General features: G+C 49.1%; 1 protein-coding gene across 1 annotated transcript in view; it reads right to left on the bottom strand.

Annotated features, from left to right (window-relative positions):
* Positions 1-14,895, bottom strand: part of LOC116448886 — a 34,929-nt gene extending 20,034 nt beyond the window's left edge. The window contains exons 1-8 of the mRNA XM_032119907.1: positions 14,628-14,895; positions 13,498-13,602; positions 12,946-13,050; positions 12,131-12,308; positions 11,523-11,604; positions 11,247-11,427; positions 8,911-9,761; positions 7,203-7,609 (exon numbers count right to left, since the gene is read on the bottom strand). Coding sequence (XP_031975798.1) covers positions 7,203-7,609; positions 8,911-9,761; positions 11,247-11,427; positions 11,523-11,604; positions 12,131-12,308; positions 12,946-13,050; positions 13,498-13,602; positions 14,628-14,724 — 2,006 coding nt within the window. The 5' untranslated portion in view covers positions 14,725-14,895. The remainder of the gene's footprint in view (positions 1-7,202; positions 7,610-8,910; positions 9,762-11,246; positions 11,428-11,522; positions 11,605-12,130; positions 12,309-12,945; positions 13,051-13,497; positions 13,603-14,627) is intronic.
* Positions 14,896-24,589: the final 9,694 nt, after the last annotated feature.

Genomic DNA, 24,589 nt, shown 5'->3' with positions numbered 1-24,589 from the left:
TCTTGGCTGGGCTGTCCTGAGGATGGGGTTTAAGAACTCAGCTTGTGGGTCTGCAAGTTCCCAGGGAAGCCATGGAGTTAATTAATTTACTTTGCAGATATTTTCCCAGGTTTCCAGGTAACTCTGTTACTGTAACACAGAGGAGCTTTTTGAGAGTTGAAGTGAAGGATGAAGTGGAATGGTTGCATGTGCATCTATCACCTCTTTCTCGGGGTGGACGACTCTGTTAACACCTGGTTGAAGCACGATGCTGAAGGAGAACACCTCACTTTCAAATCAAATGACAAGTTTGAGTGGACAGGTCCTTCATGATTCCACGCTTTTTTTCCTGCACATCAATTTAAAGGGTGTTTTGTTGAATTTTGGGTTTGGTTTGGGTTTTTTTAAGCATAACATCTACAAGTTTCCCTCAAACATTTCTAGGGTGACTTCACTCATCTTGTTACATCATTGTCTGTTTTGGGATGTTTTCAAGAGATAAAGCCTCCTCCCCTGCAGATCACTAATCCTTCTGTATTCTGAGATCAGGCTATTTTAGCAAAACAAATTAGTTTAATCTCTTTGAAAATCTGGGTTTTCAGCATCTATATTACAAATTACCTTGTCTGTTTTGTATTCTGAAGGAAAGTGAGATAGGAGCAAAGAGTAATTAATCCCTTCTTACTGCTTTAGTAGAATTTCTCCTCTCCTCCCTTTCATGAAGTAATTTTCAAGTTTTATGAAGAAAATAATGCATAAAATCGCTTCCCTTTTATTCCTTCAGCAGAATAAAAAGCTTAAAAGAACGGAGAATCCTCTGCTTGTGCCTAAGTGTAGGTGATCAGCACTGTTAGATTTTCAAAGTAACTCATGTGAATTGACACAAAAATAACATACACTAAACCCACCCGAGATATGGGTGGTTTATTTGTTTTAATTTCATCTCTGGAGGGGCTCAGTGGAGTAATTAAGTACTTCATACAAAATTTGTGTGCAAGTGCCTGACTGAAGCACTTGTCAGTACCCTGGTCCTCTCAGGATCTTGCCCCTGGTAGTTTTAATTCAGATTTTTGCCAGTCTTAGACATACAGGGAGTATAGAAGCCCCAAGTTCCAGCCACAGGTTACACTTTGAGGTTATATATTATTAATTTGTCTGATAAAACTGACCTGAAGAAAAGGTGAATTTCAAAAATCCTGCTGGCTCTTCAAAGCATCTGTTAGGGGAGGTTTGGCCAACTGGCACGGGGCAGCCAGGTCCTGTCAGGGGCAAGCTGTGCCCATTGGGCACAAGGTGCCTGGGATGCAAGGGCCACACAGCCAGTGCTGGATAGGGACAGGTGCTGCAGCCCAGAAAGCCAGAGGGGTGTAGCTGAGGGCTGGTTATGATCCAGGACCACGTCTGGTGCTGGTTCTTGCAGTAACCACAAACCAGTGGCTCTGGAATGGGAGCTCTGCTGTCTGAGGGTCACAGCCTCTGATGGGGACTCCAGTCTTTGGGTTTGAAAGGGGTAGGGGAGGAATTTTTTTCTTTAAAGTTATGTTTGTGTATGAAATCAGTCTTTCTGCTTGGGGGTCATAAGATAAGCCAGGTAATAAGATTGTGCAGTAAGAGAGTCTAGTACTGGGAAAGTCAGAGCAGGCGGATGAAGGAGGGAGGTGCACAGCTGTCACCAAGCTGCTGCCTGAATTTCCAGGCACTAATTCAGGGAAGAAAAGCTGCAGAAACCCTGACTGCACATCCTCTTGGGAAAAAAACCGAATCCCTCTGGTGTAGGAGGGGTTAGCATGATTCAAATCGTGCACAGGAGGGCGGAGGAGGCAGCTGTGAAAGGCAGCTGCTCTCTGGGTATGGGAGGACAGAACCGACTCCTCAGCCTTGGGCTGTGGCTTTGTCAGTGCTGCAGCAGGGCTTGCAGGGCACTCTCATCCTCCATCCCCAGGAGGGGATGTGCTGGGGGCTGCTGAGGGACAGCTCCAGCAGGGCCAGCAAACAGAGCAGGACGGGGCTGTCCCTGTGTGTGGCACTGCCATGGTGCTCCCGCTGCTCCACTCCCTGCACAGCAAACACGGGCAGCCAGATGAAAGGGGGATTTAGTGAGAAGCCAGGGAAAGCCTCCCAAGAATGAACACTGTGTAAGTAAAAGCCCAGGAAAAAGGCCAGGGAAGTGGCTACACTTCCATTGTCAAAGCACACAGGTTCCTTGGGGATAAATGAACTTGCAATTATGTGAACGGATTTGAAGTGAAGGTTTTGCTATTATCATGGGAAGTTTTGAAAGACACTTGTGTTCGAAATAAAAGTAGCTCTTCCACAGAAAGAGGTGCTATACATTTTCTACAATGCCAAATTAATGTATTTAAATTGCTCTGTACAGTTCTCTCTACCATAAATAACAATACCCTCCACTATCCCTTCTTGTGAAATCAAAATGCTCCTTTAAAGTGTTCCCAATGAGAGTAATCTGATTTGCTTGCTTAGCTTACGGTTCTTCTATGGCTAAAGACCCACAAGTAGTTTAAACTTCATATGATGGGAATATATTCACCTGCTACTGCTAACTTCTTCAAAAACATGAGGCTCTGTGGTTTTTGGCAGAGTTCTTTCTAATAAAAAACTTCTCACACTCTTTAGCAGAAAACAGTATCAGCTACAGCAAAGTTAGAAAATAAAATGTGATGACATCAGTTCATCCAGAAGAATCTGAGTGCTTTTGCAGATGAGCCTCTGCAATTAATATTTCATTTCACTCTCTGTGAGCTCAGTTCCCTGAGTGCCATCATTCCTACTGACTGACATCAGTCCTTGCTCCCTGTCTTTACCACCTGCAGGTCTGTCCAGCCTTCGGTGTGGTCCAGCACACACACACCCACAGCTCCCACTCAAATTTTGTGCCATCTGGAACAAATTGCCAAGATGTCCCTCACCTCACAACAGCAAGGAGCTGGTATTGATGACAGTAGTCAAGCAGAAATTGTCCAGATTTTCTTTATTGTCTAATTTTTAAAGTAGAAGAACAGTTCTAGGGTGCCTAAATATAAAACATTACCATTCTGACTGGAAATAACCTACTACAGACACCTTCTTTTGTGCATTAGTGTTTCCTTCCTAGGGCTTTTTATTCTTCACTTAATGGAGCTGATCCTGTACTCGTTTGGAGTATTTCAATATTTCCTTCCTGTTCTTGGATTATTGATTTGGACCTGTTTGGTCCATCTTGTTGTATTTTACAGAGTGAATGATAACCTGAGGAATTATTGAAAAGATCAGGGCACTGTCTCCTGAAAGAGAAGAAAAACTGAACTGCTTCCAGTATAGGATAACCTAAAGCATAACTTCTTAGACAAACTGACACTGATGAAATAAATAAATGGAGAAAATGATGCTAGAGGCCTCAATCTTCATATTTACAGGAGAATACGAGGGGCTGAAACAAGCCTCTCTGCATTCCATGCCAGAAGGATTCCTACTCATTAACACATATACATGCTGATGGATAATTAAGTAATTTGGGAGACAGACCATGCATATGGGAAGCATTTTTGGTATTTTATGACCCCCTTCACTGACCTATGTAATTACTGTGCTGCTGATTAATGCAGCAACATAAACCCTCTGTGAACATTCTCTATTACGAAGTTTATTTCGATTCTAGATGACCTTTCTTTTTATTTGTTACACTGGGATCAAAAAAAAAATCATTGTTAAATTGTTCTGTTCCCTCCAGTGCTAAGAGAAAAAGAATATTATTAAGTAATCAATTTCTAAGCCACCTCCAGTGTAGTACAGAAAACAGAGCCAACTTATATTTGGCAAGAACAATTCATGTCAAACCAATCTAATCTCCTTTTCTGACAGGGCAAATGGGTCAATGGATAAAAAGAAGCAGTAGATGTGACATTTTTACTGTAGTAACATTTTAATGTGTGGTATTTTTACAAACAATACTTAGAAATCATAGGACGATATTAGAATACATGAATGGTGTCACCTTGTGCTGGAGCAAAACTTAGTGGGGAAAAAAAAGAGAGTTTAGGGAATAGTGGTTAATGATTTGTCCTCTGGGAATAACTCTCTGGGCAGCACTGCAGAAAAATGGGACTTGCTCGACTTCCTAAACTCTCCTGTAATCAGGCACTGGGAATGAGAGACTTTTTATATAATACCAGTGATAAAGACATAATTTCTTGTGATGTCTTTTTCCTCTGAACTCAAGCTTTTCAGTAAGGAATTTATTGAAATTTACAGCTGACTCACTAACTTGACAGGGATTAAAAAATAAAAGCTGAAAGATAGTCCAGATGTCTCATGGGGAGGAAAGGGGACAGAAACCTGACACACTCATTAGAGCAGGAAGATTTGGATGTGCACCTGAAGACAAGAACTATGAACTGTTTGGTCAACTAGGCTGGGTTAGGAACCTAACGGTGTGACAGGAACATTTCAAACCCTGGCACAGGAACCTGTGCACTCAGAAGAATTTCATGTGTAAGTCATACAGATTCACAGGAATATGAATCTGGAAGATGAAATCAGGAACAGGTGATTATAATTACACACTCCAATTTAGGACAACATTTAATCACTTGCAGGTACTTAAACACTTTCCTGAATAAATGCAAACTGTGTTGTTTCCTGCATTAGGGATTATAACTTAAGGTCATGGTTGTAATTCCAGATCTAAATGAGAGCAAGCAGGTATCAGATGGAGGTCTAGAAGAGGGATTTAGATGCTGAAAGAGCTTTTAAAGTCTGAACCTAAAAGAAGAAATCATTTCCTTTATAAATGTGAAACTATAAACAGGAGCAGTGTGTAAAGCTCATAGATCAGACTCACTCTTGAAGATGATCCTCTCTGGAAGAAATTTGACTTCAGCTGGAGGAAACCTGGGGCTCACCAAGCCACTTAAGGTGAATTCTTGGGAGACATATCTGCAGTTGTTAATGCCTTCTGCAGAACACCCAAATCCCCCCCATTTCTCTCCACCACTACCTTGCAGCACTAGCTCTTGCCAAACCCAGATCCTGCTCACAAACTCTGTGTGGCACCTGGCAAGGGAGAAAACTGCTCACTGGAGTAGTGACTGAAACACAGGCTGCCTTGAACTAACAGGACAAGTGACACCCTTGCCAAGTGACAGTCAGAACCCGCTGGGGTCCCAGCTGTCCCTCCCTCTCCACACCTCAGCCAACCCATCTCTTCCCCTCACCAAGCACTCCCAGCACCTCACCTGAGCTACAGCCATGGATGTGGACTCCTGCACATCAGGAAAAGGTGAATTTCCCTGAGCAGGAGGAGTTTGTGCTGCCTTAGCACCAGTGTGAGCAAGCAAAGGGAGGGACAAGCTGGGACAGCCCAGGCTGTGTGGGGCAGAGCCAGCCATGCTGCTGCTGAACCCTTTCCCCACCCTAACACACAGCTCTGCACTGCTGATTCACTATTTTCTGCCAGTTTGGGCACCTTGGTGCCACCCCGGGGAATGTGTGGAATGATGGCATTCCATATGCTGTGGAATATGACCACAGGCATGCAAGTCACAGTTACCATTATGCATCTCTAAGTTAAACTGTTTACACCAAGAGCTGTTTTACGTGGATGGGGAGTGGGAGGTGCTTTATGGCCAACAGGGAATCTCAAAGCCAGTGGGGCTAAAAAAGGGATGTAGTTCCCAAATGGTAAGTTCAGCACCATTCCTGAGCTTGACAGTCACTCTAAATTAGCATGCAATTTAAAAATAAGTATTACACATGAAGGTTATCTCACAAGGAACATGTAATTTACATTTTGAACTCACACTCTTTGTTTTGATGTAACCCCTAAAGTTCTTGCTCTGCGAGGCCAGTGGACATTCCTTACTGCCTTTAACTCATTCACCTCTACCTGTTTCCAGGTGATCTTTTTTATCCTTCATCATATTTTGGAAAAGCAATTCCACAGGACAAGAGCTCATAGTAAATCTCTGGTGCTCGTGCCAAGGAGGACATGATAGACCTGACCAGTTGTGGGATCCCTTTTAGCACCAGGAGTTGTATCATTCATCCAGAGACCCCTGACAGTCATCTCGAACATTACGTGCCCTCACGGTGCTTTTTAAATCCTATAGATGTTTAAATAAATGCTTTTATCTTCTTTGATCTTCTGCAACCATGCAAGTATTAACATACACAATGCTCACAGAAAGACACTGGATAAAATGGTTATTTTTAGAATTTCCTCACTTCATAAAACAGTACAATAGCTATGATGCCACAAATAACTCACTATGAATTCTTCTTATAAGCAAACAGAGGAAGTGTAAGTTTAGGAAGAGACAAGGAGTTCAGAAGAGGCAATTTATTAAAATACTAGATTTAGTAGTGTAAGTAAAAATATATCTATAAATACTGGTTTTGCTTTGGGTCAGTGAGAATATAAACTAGATTTTATCCCACAGGTCAGTCTTAAACTTGGGCAGAAATGCCTAACACTTAATAACCATCTATGAGTCCAAGTTTCATTTGAAATAAAAAGCAACAAAGGCAGTGAACAATTAAATTCATGACCAGCTTTCTGGCTTCTGGAAAGATTTGTTTATGCTGTTACAAAAGCAGGGTTTAGTTGAGTGATGTATTCTTTGTTTGAGATTCCCACTATATTATTTTGTGGGTTTAGGAACACTTCAGCTTCTCTCTTTTCAGTATTACCTATTCTGCCAGTGAGGAAGCAATGAAGTCACAGCAGAGTTTAAAACCACTGGCCAGAAGTTGTCCTTGTGTGCTTTTCCCCAGTTCCTAGGACATGCTGAAGAGCTTTTTAAGAAATGGAGTGTCAGCCATCTGATTGCAGCTGGCTTGGGATGGGACCTAATGACCAGGAAATGCAGTGAAAAAAATAAGTGTGTTGGAAATGGTTTCTGAAGGACTGTCAGGAATTTGTTTTGGGGCTTTCTGGAAGCATTGCCACGTTGAGTTCTGTTGCTGTGTGTTTGAGGAGTAACTTCAGCTCTCTGTAGATCACCACCCTTACTTGGCCTACCTTCCACTGAATGCTCCCAGTTCTCTTAGGGATAGGGATCCATAAGAGGAAACCCAACAAAATGGACAAGCAGCTTCTAATTTCCCTCTGGCTAGATTTTACAAGATGTATTTGGAGACGTTTAATAAGCCACAACCAGAGATTCTCAAACTGACTTGTGTCCCAACACTGTGACTTTATAGGCGCTTTTTGACAGACTCCAACCTACCTGTAGTGCTGCAGTTGTGATTCCAGCTGCTGAATGTATATTTGCAGATGTGGCACCTCGTTAGCTTTCTCTTCCAGCTCCTTCACTTTGCCAAGACTGTTGAGGACGGCGTGTCTGGCCTCTTCCACCTTCCTCCTCGTCTCCGCCTGCTCCCTCTTCAGGTTACAGTTGCAGTCTTCCAGGCTGACCAGAGCTTCCTGAGAGCTCTTCAGCTCCCTCTCCAGCTCCTGATTGAACTCGATTGCTTCTTCAATCTGCCCATCCCTGGAGCTCCGGATGAGCTCCATTTCCTTCAGGACACTTTGGAGGCACTTGGTCTGGGAGTGGTTCTGTGTTAATGGTCTCTTACTCCCTATGAAACAGGTTCCCTCCTCTTTATGGCTGGCATGGCTCTTCCGCAGTCCCACCTGTAATGACCAGGAGCAGAAAGCAGGGAGAAATTGATGGGTTTTAAAGCAACTGACATTTTAATAAAGACTGAAAATGGCTGGATTGTGCTTTGCTGGGGATTTTTTTAATCACATACAGTTGATCAGCAGCTAAAGCTACTTGACCTTTGCCAAACACAGAGACAAGGAAAAAAATCTCTGGAAAGTAGTTTTTAATACCTAGCTATACATTTAGTTTTCAAACTACTCGCTATTATGTTATTGCACAAGTTTCTGTATAGCTTTAATGTCATTACTATGGTCTGCACTCAGAAGTCAAGTAGTGTGCTGAAAAAGATATTTCCCATGAAGTTGTGTTCAGAAGAAGAGAGCAGGGAGCAGCTGGGGGGTGTTCTGGAGCTCTCCTCTTTGTCCTTTTGATTCTTCCTGGGGCCTCAGACTCATGACTTCACGTTTGCTTCAGATTTCCTTTCCCTTTTCAGATGAAAATGGTAAAAGTGGCTTTGACCTGCCATGATGGACGTTGTGAAGAGGAGCAGCCAGCTAACACAAGTGGCAGTGTTACACACGGAGCAGTTCTGTGAGTCCTGTGTTAGTATCAAATCAGACCTGATCAGACCTGCCAGAACAACTGGTCCATGCTGCCCTTCACTGCTCTGCCTGTTCCACACTATTTCATGCCAGAGTAATTTAACTGCTGTTAAATGTGTATGTGTTTCACTCGAGCCAGTACAGCAGAACCAGCAGAAACCAGCCCCAGAATTAATGGGGCTCTGCAGAGAAGCCCAAGACTGTTCATCAGCCTGCTCACAGAACTGGCTCCCACTCTGAAATCTTGTGACCATGCTCGGAAGAAAATGTACTTCTAAGGTTTCTGAGGCACTTATGACTGAGGCACTGTACGTGCTTGTACAGGTGAGACTCCAGAAGTTCTTTCCCACTTCAGGAAAAACCCTGCAGTGGTGCATATCCAGTATATGGTATCAGCACATCCTGGCTGAAAGTGCAATAGAAGCAGCAGCATTGTACACTTGGGTTTGTTAAGCTGAACTCCCCTACACTTTTAACAGAGTGCTCATCAGCCTATCCCATAGCTACATACAATGGCACACTGGTGAAGATACGTTTCTCCTTAAAGCCTCCCTGTAACTAAACTTTGCTAAAAAGTTAATGCCGAGGATGAACGAGCAACTTCGGTCTCAGTCTAGAGGTGGAGGGGTTTTTAACACTGACTTTCCGAGAGCAGCATCTTTCCTGAAGCACTCGGGGCCACCCGAGCCGCCTCCGGGAGGCCGGTGCAGAAGCCGCCCCGGACTCACCTGCAGCGCCAGGCAGCGCGCGTCGCTGCTCTGCAGGGCGGCCCGCATGTCCTCCACCAGCTCCCGCAGGCTGCCGTTCTCCTCCTCCAGCTTGGCGATGCGGTCCTCGGCCTGCTCCAGCGCCACGATCTCCTCGTAGCACTCTCGGGAGCAGGGCCCCGGCGTCCGCCGCTCGGCGCTGCCCGCGGCTCCGCGGCCGGCGGGGTCTGCGCGGCGGCGGCGGCGGGGGCTGCGCAGGCGGATCTGGGTCTCGATGTGCTCGCTCTCCCGGCCCAGCGGCAGCCGCGGCCCCGCGCCGCCCGCGCGGGTGCTGAAGTGGCCGCAGAGCCGCGCGTGGAACTGGCGGAAGGTGAGCTCGGCCGAGAGCCCGTCCCACAGCCCCGCGCACTCCTCGGGGTCCGCCGCCTCCTCCAGCCCCAGCACCTGGCACAGCGTGCGGAAGTCCTCGCCGGGGATGCGGCCCGCCCCGGCGCAGTCCAGGTGGTGGAAGATCTCCTGCAGGTACTGGTCCAGGCCGGTGGCCAGCACGACGATCTCGTTCTCCACGCCGCGGTCCAGCCCGTAGTCGTAGGCGAGGGCGCTGACCAGCCACTGCGTGCGCCGGGCCGGCCGCCCGTAGGGGTCCCCAGCCCTCAGGCGGCTCCATCGCGCCCGCCCGTCCCGCGGCGCTGCCCGACCATCCCGAGCGCCCGCCCGCCCCAGCGCTCGGCCCCGGCCCCGGCCCGCGGCGGGGCGCGATGGGATGGGCGGGACGGGCGGGGCGGGGCCGCCGCTGCCCCGCCGCTGCCCCGGCGCTGCTCCAGCGCTGCTCGCGGAGCGCCCGGCTCGCCCCGCAGCGGAGTCGCGATCCCCTTTGTCCGTCAGGAAAAGGGATTCAGGCAAAGCGGGCAGGTGCCACCCTGCTTGGTTTGTCTGCCAAGCCTGCGCCCCAAGTTTGTTTCTGATTTCTTAAGTAATTTCTCCCTGCCTCGTCTTTAACAGCAGCAAGACAATAGCATCGCACAATCCAGTTTGACAAGTAAGGTTTGTGAACTAGTGAGTGCTTCCACTAAATTAAAAACCCAATGTGCCTGAAAGCCGACCTTCTGTTCGCTCAGGCCTCCTTACCTCTGTAGATGAGGTGACTTTATGGTGTAGGTATGTGGGTTTTAAATTGTCTGTGACAGAGATGAGTAAGTGCTAAACCTGTTCAAATGCTGAGCTGCCCAAAGCAGTGATTTTAGTCTCTCTTTGGCTGGGGAGTAGGACCGGCGTTGTTGAACGCAGGGAGCAGCACGAGCAGGGCTCCTCCAGCAGCAGGGACACAACACGAGCCAGAGGGGACTGTGGCACCAGAGGGGACCGTGGCACCAGCCATGCCCAAGGTCTGAACAGGGTGGCAAAGTCATGTGGTGCTAAGAGGCTGCATTAACAGCCCAGGCAAGGCATGGGCCAGGTCTGGGGACCACCCAAGAAGTCCTGTCTAGAGTAAATCATTCTAAGATTCTCTCTAGGACAAAAAAAGGAGAAAACCAATCCAGCTGATACTTGAGGAAAGAGAATTCAAGTTCATTTGAAACACTGGTTAATACAAGGTTGGGTTTCTTTTGAGTGAACTGACGCTAATAAATGTTTGCTCACATGTGGTGGGGTTTCTCTGCAAATAGGCTTTGATGATTCATCTGATCACATTCGGTTTTGCTCTTTAAGATAAATTGAGCACCTGCGTAGCTATTGTTGAGGAATGGAGACCTGTTTGTAGCTTAGTATTTTCTCAGGACGAGCCCTACATTTTAGCACAGGAGGAAGGTAAGGGAAAGGTTTAAAAACTTTCCTGAAGTGACACACTTTCAGAGGAGCCTGCAGAGGAGAAGTCCTCTCAGCCACTGCCAGGGCTCTTTGCCTCCTCTGCAGGCTCAGTATTCTGGGAGTTCCATAGCCTCAGCTGCCACAGTATTTCCTCAGAATATTTCTTGTTGTGCAGTACACAGGAAGAATATTCTGTGCTAGATTGTACTCTGGGCTTTGAGGTAAATCTCAGTAATTCTGGTGATTTTCGTGTCCAGATGAACTTTTTTTAGATAGTAAGGAAAAGGGAAGAGGTGCCATCGAAAATTAATTGCTCAAAATTTGAGTGGCCCAACCACACTAAAAAATAAAGTCTAAACTGAAGAATTTTTTTATTTTTTTTCTGCTTACAGGTGGGGTAAAACATGCAATGCTATTGCAAAAAAAGTTCTTTGATGAGATTTAGCCAGCACTCAGCTGCATGAAAATCAAAGCAGCAAAGGATGAGACAAGGCATGGAAAGAGTCTTCAGCCCTTCCTGTTGTAGGTACAACAGTATGAAAACTTACTCTGGCTGGTACCCACAGGTAATACATAGTATTTGTAGAGAAGAGCAGATGCCCCAAGCTGTTGGTGGCCCAAGCCCTGTTCTGGCTGGTCCAGTTTCAGTCCTAGCTGGAGGACCAGGGTGGCTGGCTCGGGAGGGGAGGAGGTGGGGGGATATCGGAGGGCTTCTGCTTCACCGCTGGGCTGGGGGGGGAGTGGGGGAGGCAGAGAGTGCTGGCGCTCTGCTTTTCTGGATGACTGCGGCTGCTGCTGAGGCCATGTCTGAGAGCTGTCAAAACGGGCTTGTCCTTGGGCTCCCTTGGACGGCGAGGGAGAGTCGGGCCTTCCTGGCTGTGGGACGCTGGAGCTGTAGCAGGGCGACTGTGGAGAGAGGAGGTGTCTGAGGCCCCCAGCTGCACTGGCACACAGGGACCCTCCTCCCCAGCAGGGCCCAGAGCTGGCAAAGGCTTCCCGGCACGGCTGCAGCTGCTGGCACACCTTGGCCCAGGTGGACAGCTGCCCCTCGAGGCCCCAGCCAGCAGGGGATGGCTCTGGGCAGGGTCCCTGGCCAGGAGCGGGCCCCAGAGCGCGTCTGCCTTTCAAGGGCAATCTCGGCCCCTCTCTTTCTCCTCCCCACCCTTGCTTTGCCCCTGCCCGGTGCTCCTGGGGCTGCTCTTGGCCAAGCAGCCTCCATGGGAGCAGCACTGGCTGCCAGCCCGAGCGGTCTCCCCAGGACAAGGCGCAGCAATTAAGAGGCCAATTAAAGCACTGGAACGCAGCAGAACCCTCAGCAGAGTTGTTTGGACAACCATGGACTCGCCACAGCTCCACAGCAGCCTCCCTGGGAATGTTTCCTGTCTACAAGCAGCCTTTAAAAGAAAGCTGGGGGATGGAGATCAACACTTACTGTTTTTTGCCCTTCCACCACCGGAAACCCGACATAGCACAGGGACACATGGAAAGTGGCACAGTGATCAGTGTCACCACTGTGCCAACCATGCAGGACTTGCGCACATCCTGGGGGCAGAAAACTCTCGGGCTGCTCGGTGTTTCCTGGGCATTTTTGTCTGACTTGCCAAGCACATCTGTGGGAGCAATGGGGAGTGTGAGCCCGTGCTGTGCAGCACTGCTGAGCTGGCAGCACGTTGCATACGGCCAGGACGTTCTCTGCTTCCCCAGAGCTGGGGCCTGCAGGCACCTTGCCGCCCCTGGGCACAGGCTGTGCCACCAACAAAGCCCAGAGGGCCGGGAGGAGAGCCCGGGGGCAGCGCAGCTGCTGGGGCAGGGGCTCCTTCGAGGGACACGGGCCAAAGCCATCCCTGCAGCAGCAGCTGCCCCGCGACCCTCCCTGCCCCGCGACAGCTCCCGCAGCGCAGGGGGACAGAGCCAGGCCCTGTCCAGACACACAGCAGCCCTGCCCAGTGTGGGAGCCAGGGCTGCCTCTGGGCCTGGGCTGGCGGCAGGGCTCCCGCTCGGGGCTGCTCCTGTGCCTGGGGCCTCTGGGCACTCGGGGCCGGCTCCGGGAGGCGGCTGCAGCAGGAGGGACGTGGGTGCACCAGTCCCGTTTGCCAGGGGCTGCGGAACGAGCTCCAGAGGCCTCGAAGCCAAGGCGCCTCCAGCTTTGGCTGCTGCCGGGCCCTGCAAGGGCGGCCCTGGGGGAAGAGCTGCTGCCACACAGCCCCGCCGAGGGCTGAGCCCGGCTGAGCCCGGCACAGCAATTACCTCCTGGGCCTGTGCCCGTGGCTGGCAGCTCCTCCTTTCCTGCAGCAGGGGCTTGCACAGAGCCATTGTTTCCTGTGGGATGTGCCACCATCTTTCGGTTCATTCCTGGAGAAAGGAAGAGGGACAGCTGGGTCAGGTGGAACAGTTCCCCATTTGGGTGGTGGCATCTTCAGGAGGCAATACTGGTCAAAGACATGGAATCAGGAAAATGCCCAGGCTCTTGGGGCTTGGGCCAGGGCCCTCCATCCTCCAAAGAGCCTCCACTCCTGATCTACCCAAGAGACCAGGAGATGCAGGGGATCTCAGGGTGTGCATGGCCCATGGTGCAGTTTGGGCACCCTGTCAGCTGATGCCAAATGCCTTCCTGCAGAGGCCGGGGAGGAGCTGCAGCCAGGCCAGGCTGGGAAACAGCCCTGCAGGGTGTGAAAGCAGCAGCGGGGCCGCGAGGCTGCCATGGATCCCTTCCCCTGTGCCGGGCACGGCGTGTGCAGATGTGCAGTGACAGCCCCCGGCTGCTGAGGCTCAGGAGAAGGCTGAGGGAAATGCACCCACCACGCCGTCTCTCCAGATCACTCAGCATCTGGTCCAGCAGTTCGGATGCCTCCAGGGATTTCTTGTCTTCTCCAGGGATGTCCATGTTCTTCCCTCTCGGAGGACCTTCATGGAGAGTAATTCCATTTCTCTTTCAGGCCGGAGTGGCAGTGGGTGCACCCAGTTGATCGGTGCCCTCCACGGCACTCCCTCCTCTCTGCCTTCCACTCAGGAGCACAGGCAGAGGGAGCCCGTGCCTGCAGTGGCCGCACGCTGGGATGGAAGGAGCCCCTTGCAGGGCAGTCAGGGGAGAAGGCACTCCCTGGAGCTGCCGGCAGCTCTAAACTCAGCCGGGGCCAGGGCTTGGCAGCGGCAGTGGCAGCAGCTCCGGCTCCCTGGGGCCGGCAGAGGAGCCGCGCCGGGCACAAGCGCCCCAGGCCACAGCCCTGGCCCGGCCCTTCCCTCTCTGCTCTTCTCCGGGGCTGCACAGAGCACACGCAAGGAGCAACTGGCATTGCACACGGCAAGAAGACTGACAAGCTAAATGCTCCTTCCTGCCCCGACAGCGACCCTGTGGGATCACTCAGGGCTCAAGAAGGGAGCAGGGCAAGGTTTCCAGAATCCTTCGGCCTTGAAGTGACATTAAGGAAAGTGGCACCTGAATGAGGTCTTGCCACACTGACAATAACTTTTCTGTCAGGAAAGGGATGCTGAGAACTTGCCTTCAGTAAGTCCCAAGTGATCAAAATTGTCATCCATCCAAATTGCTGGAATAGCATTCCCAGCACCCTCATCTAGAAGGGAGCAGAGATCAGAACCATTCCCTGGTGTGCTGGGATCCCCTTCTGCCTTAGGGAACTGGGCACTGCAAGGGGGTTGGGTAAGGCCCTGGGAGCCAGATGCCAATGGACATGGCCAAAGCTGCAGAGGGGCCTGGGGAGCTCTGGGCTGGCTCCTGGTCCCTCTCGTCCCTCTTTGCAGGCCCTGGGCAACATCCCAGGAGGGGCGGCTGGAGCAGCCCAGGGCCCCTCAGGGCTCTCCCACTCCCACCACAGAAGCCCTCCCTACAGGCCTGGGGAAAACCCTCCCCCACGCTTCCCGGGGAGAAGGGAGCGCTGTCCCGGGAAAGGGGAGCCCGGCCGCCGGCTCACCTGCTCCCCGCGCTCCCATCGGAGCAGCCTGGGCAGCCCTGGCAGGCAGGGCCACTGCCAGCAGGAGCAGGAGCAAGAGGCGCAGAGCAAGGGCCATGGTGCCTCGCCCTGAGCCAGTCCCGCAGCTCTCGCTGCCACCACAGTCCTGGCACTGCTGTGCCAAGGTCAGCACCGCTGCTGCCGCCGCCGCTGCTGCCACAACAGTTGTGGTCACCGACGGACTGCTCGGTCGCTGTGGTGCTGTGCAAGCGCAGGGCTCTGGGACCTCTGTGACCTCAGAGCCTGCTATGACCTCAGAGCCTGCTGTGACCTCACAGCCAGGGTGGAGTTGTGTGGGGATTGACCTCAGGTATTTTTCTTCCTGGGGCGGGAGCCCATCCTGTACAGCAGGTATGTCCAAGGGGTGTGACACAGTCCCAGCCCAGCTGATCTCACCGACTGGTGGATGAAGAGATGGAGAGCAGCCCTGCCAAGCAGGACTTGGGGGTGCTGTTGGATGGGAGGGTGGATGTGAGCTGGCCATGTGCACTGCCAGCCTTATCCTGGGATGCACCCAAAGGAGTGTGCCCAGCAGGTTGAAGGAGGTGATTCCACTCCTCTGCTCTGGTGAGACCCCACCGGGAATACTGCATCCAGCTCTGGATCCCCAACACAGGAAGGACATGGAGCTGTTGGAGCAAGTCCGGAGGAGGGACAAAATGCTCTGAGGACTGGAGCCCCTCTGCTTTGGAGACAGGCTGGGACAGCTGGGGGTATTCAGCCTGGAGAAGAGAAGGCTCCATGGGGACCAGATTGCTGCCTTTCAGTACCTTAAGGGGACTTGTAAAAAAGATGTGACAGAATTTTTAGTAGGGCCTGTTGTGACAAGACCAAGGGGGAATGGTTTTAATCTAAAAGATGGTAGATTCAGACTAGACATAAGAAAGACATTTTTTACACTGTGGATGTTGAAATCCTGGGACAGGTTGCCCAGAGAGGTGGGAATCCATCCCTGGAGACTTTCAAGCTCACACTCTGAGCAACCTGATCTAGTTAAAGGTGTCCCGGCTCACTGCAGGACATTGGACTAGATGGCCTTTAAATGTCCCTTCCAACCCAAGCCATTCTGTGCTCCTGTGCAGCATCAAAGCAGTGCTGGATTAATGCTGGGTAATGATGCTGGCACCTGGTTTTTGGCAGTTGTGCTATTTAGTGATGGGCTGAGAGAGGACTGAGTGAAGCCTGCAAGTAACAGACAGTGTGCTCAAGGAGAAACAGGAGAGGAACACGGCTTCCAGTTCAGACAAATGGAAAAAGGCCAGCATTTTGCTGCCCATTCCTTGCTAAGAAATAAAGGAATGTCCTGAAGATCCCTTCATGTGGGTGCACTATGGGCTGTATCAGTACTTGTGCTCTGTAAAACAGGTAACTTGTTGCAGCTTCTCGCCCTGTTTATCGCTAGATAAAACCCAGATACTGCACTGCTCCATGTCTACTTTCTTCCAGGTAAAGGCAAATTTTGTTCAATATTGAGTGGGACATATTCATCTGTTCACGTGCAAATTCTCCTTGCCATTCATACAATGCTGACTGGCTCTAATCAGACTGTAATTAAGACCTACCTCTCACTGTAATTAAGGCTGATACATTGTGAGGCAAAGTGTTGAGTAATATGTCCTGGTGTCTGGCACTGTAGAGAGTTTTTCTGTAATTAAATGATATTTGAAGGCAGGTATAGTATACCATACTTCCGGCATACTAGAAATGAAAAAACAGCCTTTGAAACAGGATTTTATCCTTTCTTCCTCCTCCTCCCAGGAACTTTAATCTCTGAGGTCTAAGCTCTTCAGCTGCCTCAAAAACATTGTTTTAATTCAGACAGGCATCCATGCAGTGAGCAACAAAATCAGGACTGTGGCTGTGAAGCTTGAAGCAATGTACGTTCATAGTGCTAAAAATAATAATCCATTACCTAGGTTAAGCCAAGCATTTCCCAAATAACTCTACCTATACTCAGGGATGTTTCAAAAAGGATCATAGTAAAAGCTGGGAGTCGGGAGAGAGAATGTCATCAAAATTAAAAATACAGCTTTCTGATATCTCTATATTCCTATAAAAACAGAGTCAAAATTGTTCATATATGGAACATTAACTAAGAAGTAAATAGTAGATTGACAAAATAACTGCTTGGGGAACAAAAAACATAAATAAAAATAAGTTTATCTGTGGATTTATAAGTAAACCCTCAGGCTAAGGAAAAGCTACACCTGCTAAAACTAAAAACAATAGGGCTATTTCATTTGTCTCAATATAAAAAAAAAAAAACACTGAAAAGAATCAGAGATCCTCAAGACCATTACTATATAAAGGAACCTCCAGGTATTGCAAATAAATGGAGGAAACTGTAGTGTGCAATTCAGAGAGGTAATATGGAATTTATTGTTGGATTTGTTGCAAGCTCTCTGATTGCAGGCGGGAAAAGCAGAGGGGCTATCACACCATACTGGGGCCTTTACAGCAGTCTGACAGATGTTTCTGGGACCAGCTGCAGAGCAGAAAAGCAGCACACAATTACTGGGACAATCTCCTTCCTGGCTGTAGACTTCCTGTCCCCCTGGGCTGCGGGAGCTATCGCGGGGCAGGGAGGGTTGCGGTGGCAGCTGCTGCTGCAGGGATGGCTTTGGCCCGTGTCCCTCAAAGGAGCCCCTGCCCCAGCAGCTGCGCTGCCCCCGGGCTCTCCTCCCGGCCCCCTGGGCTTTGTTGGTGGCACAGCGTGTGCCCAGGGGCGGCAAGGTGCCTGTAGGCCCCAGCTCTGGGGAAGCAGAGAAGGTCCTGGCCATATGCAATGTGCTGCCAGCTCAGCAGTGGTGCACAGCACGGGCTCACGCTCCCCATTGCTCCTGCAGATTCAGCCGGCACCACAACACGTGCTGGCCATATTCGCAAAAGGATCAGAAGAGTTTTCTGCTGGGGAACAAATTGTTTGATTAAGATAATGGCCATCGTGGCTGGTGCGGCACTTTTCTTGGTGATGTGCTGTGCTGTAATCTGGTATTGCTGGAAGAGAAAACGGTGAGTGTCTTGCTGATCCCTCCCTCAAACTGCTTCCTTTAAAGGCTGCTTGTAGACAGGAAACATTCCCAGGGAGGCTGCTGTGGAGCTGTGGCGAGTCCGTGGTTGTCCAAACAACTCTGCTGAGGGTTCTGCTGCTGTCCAGTGCTTTAATTGGCCTCTTAATTGCTGCGCCTTGTCCTGGGGAGCCCGCTCGGGCTGCAGCCAGTGCTGCTCCCACGGAGGCTGCCTGGCCAAGAGCAGCCCCAGGAGCACCGGGCAGGGGCAAAGCAAGGTGGGGAGGAGAAAGAGCGGGGCCGAGATTGCCCTTGAAAGGCAGACGCGCTCTGGGGCCCGCTCCTGGCCAGGGACCCTGCCCAGAGCCATCCCCTGCTGGCTGGGGCCTCGAGGGGCAGCTGTCCACCTGGGCCAAGGTGTGCCAGCAGCTGCAGCCGTGCCGGGAAGCCTTGCCAGCTCTGGGCCCTGCTGGGGAGGAGGGTCCCTGTGTGCCAGGTGCAGCTGGGGGCCTCAGACACCTCCTCTCTCCACAGGTGCCGCTCTGCACCTTCACAAGACCAGCAAAACAACTCAAGCACAGAGAAGTCGATCTGTCATCCCAAATCTTCACGTGTGGTCCCATCTGTTCTGCCACTGCTGCGCCGCCATTTTGGCATCATCCCCATGCAGATACCACCAAAACGAGACCCTCTTCCCAGAGCCCCCTGGTCCTGCTCCCTAGGCAGGACTGAAGGTGTGCACCCCCCGTCCACCAGGGTAGGGTTTGGCCCATATTTTGTGTTCCAATAAAGAGATGGAGCTGGCACAGCAGTGTCCGGGTGGTACCAACAGCAAAGCCCACACGGCACCAGCGCTGGCTGAGCTCCATGTCCGGGAGCAGCCGTGGATGCCCATGGTGCGGGCGGGCAGGAGCCAGGCACGGCGCTGCTGTGACCAGCGGCGAGGCCCTGAGGGGCTGGGGGAGCCCATGCTGAGGGTCCCTGGGCTGCGGGCACGTTTCTTTCAGCGGGATCATAGGGGCCTGAACCCCGTGAGGCACACGGCTATTTTAGGGTCTCTTCTAAGGTGTGCGGGGATCCCTTGTGAGGTGTGCAGTGGGGTTGAACTTGAGGGGCTTTTTTACTCTTCTCAGCACAGCAAAGGGGACACTCTTGGTCGAGGTTGTGCAAAGCTGGGAGAAAGCATCCTGCAAACTCTTGGGCCCATCCCTTGGGGGCCAGGCCGGGCTGCACGGGCAGGGCTGGGTGAGGGTCCTGGCGGGGAAGGGCTCCGGCCGTGGGGTCTGATGGGGCTGCTGAGCTCCACCATGGCCCTGTGCTGCAGCCAAAGGCACATTTACAGCCCAGGCCGCTCGCTGGGGCACAGGAGGCACCCAGGAGTACAGCTGAGGCCGTGGCTTCCCACACTGAAGGCAGGCTGGCTCTGTTCGTTCGGAGGCACAGCTTAGATCCCGGTTACCTTTGTGAACATGCTGGGGAAGTGCTGAGGGGCAGAAAGTTCCAACAGTTCTCTCTGGGAAGCGTGGCTGGTGGTGTGGGATTTTTTAATTTTTTGCCCTCTAAATTTGTATCCTGGCAGAGAGTTAAGTTTGCTTACTCTCAGTAGGGCCCTTTTGGCACTCAGTGGGGCTGCAATGCAGCCAGGGTTGAAGGAGGATCTCTGGCTGCTTGGGCCATGGCTGTGTGACACCTTGGCTCCATCCTTCTTTTGGATGTGATTTGTGCAGGCATTTTACAGTAACTGGCTTCAGTTCATTCATCTTGTCACTGAAAATTGAGAATAAACCTCTTTAACACCACTATAGTATTTAGAGGCAGGCATTACTTTCTTGAAGTGCTGGATGCACAGGCCATTGGGGTCACGGGGCCTTCTTGGTGGGGTCTTCAGGCACCCTGGTGGTCATTGAAGAAGGAAGCTGATTCTTCTGGAAAAAAGATTGTTTTCCATATGTGGAAAAGAATAACCTCTCACTTCCCCATTCCTTTCTATACAAAGTCATACAGGCAAGTGCATCCATATCTCTCCATCTGCCTTGTCTATCTTATCTATCTATCTATCCATTTTACTAATCTATGAAAAAAATTCTAAGCATGATATTTTGTTTGTTTATTTGTAAATTATGATACATCTTTTGATAGCTGGAAAATGATGCCATCTGTCTTTGATACAAGCAGCTTGGGTTGAGGAGCAGAGATGATTTCTTGCTTTCTTGCTAGATATATGCTGGCTTGTTTAGATTCACTTTGAAAAATCCTGCAAAGCTGGAAAATGACTGGTGGCCATCACTGTGATACCTCTAAAAGTCTTTTTTTCTTTTTAATTTTTTTCTTCTATGATGGATGGTAAATACCTTTCTTCCTTAAGCTATATGCTGGCAATATTGGAGGTAGGAAATAACACAATACTGCATATTTTAGATACTCTTTTCTTGTGAAATTTTATTGTAGTATCTCCTGTCTAAAACCCCCTCAAAACTAAATCAGCATGTCAGCTACTGAGGACAACTTGCTGGATAGATGCAGTTCAGGTTTCTGCAGTGGAAGTGGCTTTTTGTTCTTCTGCATGTGTATCAAACACAGCAAATTGAAAGGCTGCTTACAGAGGAAGAGCCTTGTTTAGTGTAGCCTGGACTTTGGGAAGACGGTAGCTGTTAGATCAATACCCAGCAAACGGGCTAAATTATTTTTTGTGACTGCTCTCTGGTGATTTTGGCCTGGCTTCTTCAGAAGGTTCAATTTTCATTTGGAAATGGCATGAGAACACTCTGTGTGCTCCCGTGGAGCCAGTGCTGTCACAGGACAGATGGAGCTGGGACAAATGGCACATTGATTTTGATCTTAACAAGAAGCCACCTGAGCTCCTCATGACAGCAGCCCCATGGACTGGTAATGGATCCATTAAAATTAACTCATCACAGAGCTCTTCACTTGAAGCTCTGACATATGGAGCTTGTTCAGTTCTGCCATGGAGGAAGGGAGTTTGAAAACAAAGAGGTTTAGCAAGGAGATCCATGCACAGCAAAACTGTTTGTACTCTAGCAAATGAAGTGTCTTAGGATGTAAGATGTCATCCATACTCGGTTTTACCCCTCCATTTACTCAAATTCTTGGCCCTAATTCCTTTGTCCGGGAGGTGTAGATCCTCCTTGGCTTCTTGAGCTGGGCAGCCTGTAACCTGGTGTTCTCCCACAAACAGAACAGACAAACTGGAATTTTGTTATTAAACCATACTTTGGAAAGTTTGCCCTGAGTGCTTTTGCCCAGAAGTAACTGAGATTCACTGGGATGTTTACAAGCCGTGTCATACATGAAATCCCTAATTAGCTTGGTCTTTGCATGTTAAGTGCTTTAATTAGTTAATTTTGAGTTAAACAATTTTTTAATTGAATGTTAAAGTTAACCCATCAGCCCAGGTACAAAAATCAAGTTCTATTATTAGTGTTTTCACTTGTTCAAAGCAGTTTATTTGCACCAGTCCCTGTTAAAATCCACCAGTTAAAAATTCCCCAGTTAAAAATCCCTTTTCAAACTTTAAACCACTTGTACACCATAAGAGTTATTTTTCCTATGTTCATTGTCTACTTTTATAAGTGTTTTAACAGGTATTAGATGTATTTTAATATTTTTTTAAGGGTTTTACTTTGCACTTTAGTCCAAGGATCAACTCCAAAACCCCAGTTTCTACCAGCCAACAGCTATTTTTAGCCCCATAGCCGTTATTCTGCAGGCAAGCCTCATGGCAACCTGAATCTTAATGAGGGCATGTTAGCACCCTTGTTTCAGCTGCTACTACCCCCTGACAACGACGAGCTATTGGTAGACAGAGATGATCTGTCAAAGGAAAGCAGCAATCACTTGGGACCAAAGGGGGGCTGTGGGCGGGCTGGGTGGGCTGTGGGCGGGCTGGGGCGGAGCAAAGGCACTATAAAATAACCATGCAAGCCTCAGAGCAGTGCAGATCACTGCAGATTGGTTGTGGTGGATGTCAGTGTGGGGTAGTTAAGCCTTACTCCTATTAAGGAGCCTTTAATAATTTTTTCTTGACTTTTGGATTAGCTAAAAGTCAGCCCAGCACTGCAAGTTCTTCCACCAGAGGTCCAGTGCTGTCTAAGCCTGAAGATCTCTAATCCCTGCACTCCTGGGGCATACCTCCCGAGCGACTAGGATGCCAAATTTTTATGTTTTGCTAATTTTTGTAATTTTTCAATTTTTCCGTTTTTAATAAATTATTTTAATTTTTACTAAGAGTTGTCTCATTCCTCACAAGCTGTAAATAATGGATTTATTGTGGTTGCTAGAATCTTCCATATTTTACAAGTTTTCTGCTGCGCAATAACCTGGCACTTGCAGAGCTCTTGCCCCACGCACTTTTCCAGTGCTCCTTGCAGAGAAGTGCCTTGGGAAGCAGTCAGGGTGAGTGCCATGTTCACGTGTGGTTTATGGAGCCCACAGACAGGGAATTGTCTTTGCAGTGGGCACTGGCTGTTACTTCAACACCTGAGTCATTTATTCTACTGGAATCCTTGTGAGAAAGGGTTTTTCTTCGCTGTAGAGATTTTTAGTCCACATTTTTTAGCTCAAACAGCCAACACTTTTCCATCTCACAGGTTTCTAATGCTGGTTTTTCCTTTCCAGTCTGTTGCTGTCCCCATGAAGATGCTGCTTAGATTTTGCAGCTCCTGTGTGCAGCTGAAAGTTCTCTGGTGCTCCACAGCAGCCCAGTTATCCACAGGTGGGCCAAGAGCAGCTCCAAAAGCTCCAAGGGATTCTGAATCTCTGTTCCTCAGGAAGGCAGGGCTATTTCTGAAGTAAAGGGTATGACCCTGCTCCAAACTTCATGTGGCAGCAGCCGCCCCACATGTAACCTTGTGGAAGGCACATAACTGTACTTAATTCAGCATGATACTTTTGGAAGTAAAAATATTTGTTACAATTGGTGTTGATAGAACGGCTGAGTCAATCTTATAAAGCTCTTAAAAACAATCAGCCTGGACACAATATGATTCCTTTTTTTTTGGTTCTTTGCTTTGGTGCTCAGAGATAATGGAGGAAGGGGCAGATTTTCTATTCAACTTGCCTGTCAGTGTGCAGGGGGTGAGAAAAGAAGAACAGTTTTCACCAGCTGGTTTAGGAGCCCTAAAAGCAATTGTGACGTCCCTAATGAGGGGGTGGGGGCACTGCTACAGCCTGAATTGTCCTCACAGGTGTTCCCCTCCTTACCCAGTGCTGTATATATCCAGAGCCTTGTACCTCGGCCTGATGGTGCAAACCCCCCCCCAACATCCCTCCGTTTGCAAAACGAAAGGCTTTGTGCTCATGAATATGAAAAGCTGTATGGGTGGCCTGCACCTAATGTTCTTTTGTTGGCTGGACTCCCTCAGTCAGTGCTTGAATCTAAATGACTGACCCAGCCCCGAGCTGCTCTTGATTTGATCAAAGGAACTGAAGCTCTGTTGACTACAAATTCTCTAGGAAAACAAACACAGGAACTACGAGAATGTTGGCGACAAAAGCAGAGCTGAACCTTTGGGGCCACCTCACTGCCACCTCCCCTTACCCTTTTATTTTTAATTTATTTAATATTCTGAGTGCCAGCCCTTGCATGGAATGGGCCCTCAGCAACAAGCTGCTGGGCCTCCTCCGTGTGTCCCTTTGTGCTCCCAGTGCTTCTGCTTTGGTTTGGCTGGGAAACTTGTCCATCATGCACTCTGTGCCTATTTCCTGCCACTCCAAATGCACAGCCCTTTTCTGTTGCTTGGCATATAAATACTTTCTTTATTTCATTGGATAACTTACATCTTGCACTTCATGAAATTAAATGGTGTTAATCAGACTCTGTCATATCACGAGTTTCTGGAACACATTTTCAAGCCTTCCAGCTGTAACCTAGGGGAAGCTGTTCCTGTCTTGCATCACAAAATTGGCAGGTTTTTTTGCAAAGACAGCCCTTTATAAAGGACTTGTTGCGTGCATTAACATCCAAGGGACTGCTTTCAAAGACAGACAAAAAGCCTGTAAACAAACAGCAAACCAAGCAAACAACTTTTTTTTTTTTAAGTACTGTATTTTTAGCTCTTGCTTTTAATATTTTCCAAGCTGGCCTCCTTTTCCACTGCAGTGTTTTCCTTTGGACAGAAAACACCTTGCCAGATGATGATGTGTTTAATGAGGAACACAGAACTTATGCACAATGGATGTATTAAAGCTAAACATGCAGAGAGTCCCGTTATCACAATCAACATCATTTATTTTCTGTTTATTTTTATGTCAGATTATTTTCAGAAAGGTGAGAACAGTATCTCAGATCCCCTGGCTAGTTTGGTGCCACAGCCACTTATTATCTGTCCTTTCTTATGCTGTTGTGCCTCTGCCCATTGTCTTTTTGGATCCCTGCCTCCTTCACCTGATTTGACATTTTTTTTTCTGGGTTTGTGGTGTTTCTTGTGTTGGTTTTTTTTCTTGGTTGTTGTTTTGTTTGCCTGTTTTGTTGGGTAACAGTTTGGTTTTTGTTATTTAGGTGGGTTTTTTTCACTTAACAGGAGGATCAGCTTGTGATTTGTATTGTAAAGGTTTTGAAGCACAAATGTTTCACGTAAAGGTAAAAGTCATCTCAGACCTGCAAGCCCCTGTGACTTTGATCACTGAGTGCTCTCAGACAGCAAATTGTACATGAATAGGAAACTTGAAGTTACTATCTCCATTACACACAGAAAAATGTAAAGTGGTTGAACTGGTACAAATTTGAGCCTTTATTTTCCCTTATTTACTGCCATGCTATAAAACTGTGTCACATTCATCAATGAACTCGGTCCCTCCAGGACGGAGCGTGCGAGGATGATCCCTTAGCTCATGTGTGGGCCTGGTGTGTTACCAGGCCAGACACATGACTGTCATCCATAGCCAGCTTCTGTCTGA

This window comes from Corvus moneduloides, chromosome 10, assembly GCF_009650955.1.
Source record: "Corvus moneduloides isolate bCorMon1 chromosome 10, bCorMon1.pri, whole genome shotgun sequence".
Lineage (NCBI taxonomy): Eukaryota > Metazoa > Chordata > Aves > Passeriformes > Corvidae > Corvus > Corvus moneduloides.
The sequence above is the reverse complement of the archived record's forward strand: the minus strand, read 5'-3'. Positions and strand labels throughout refer to the sequence as shown.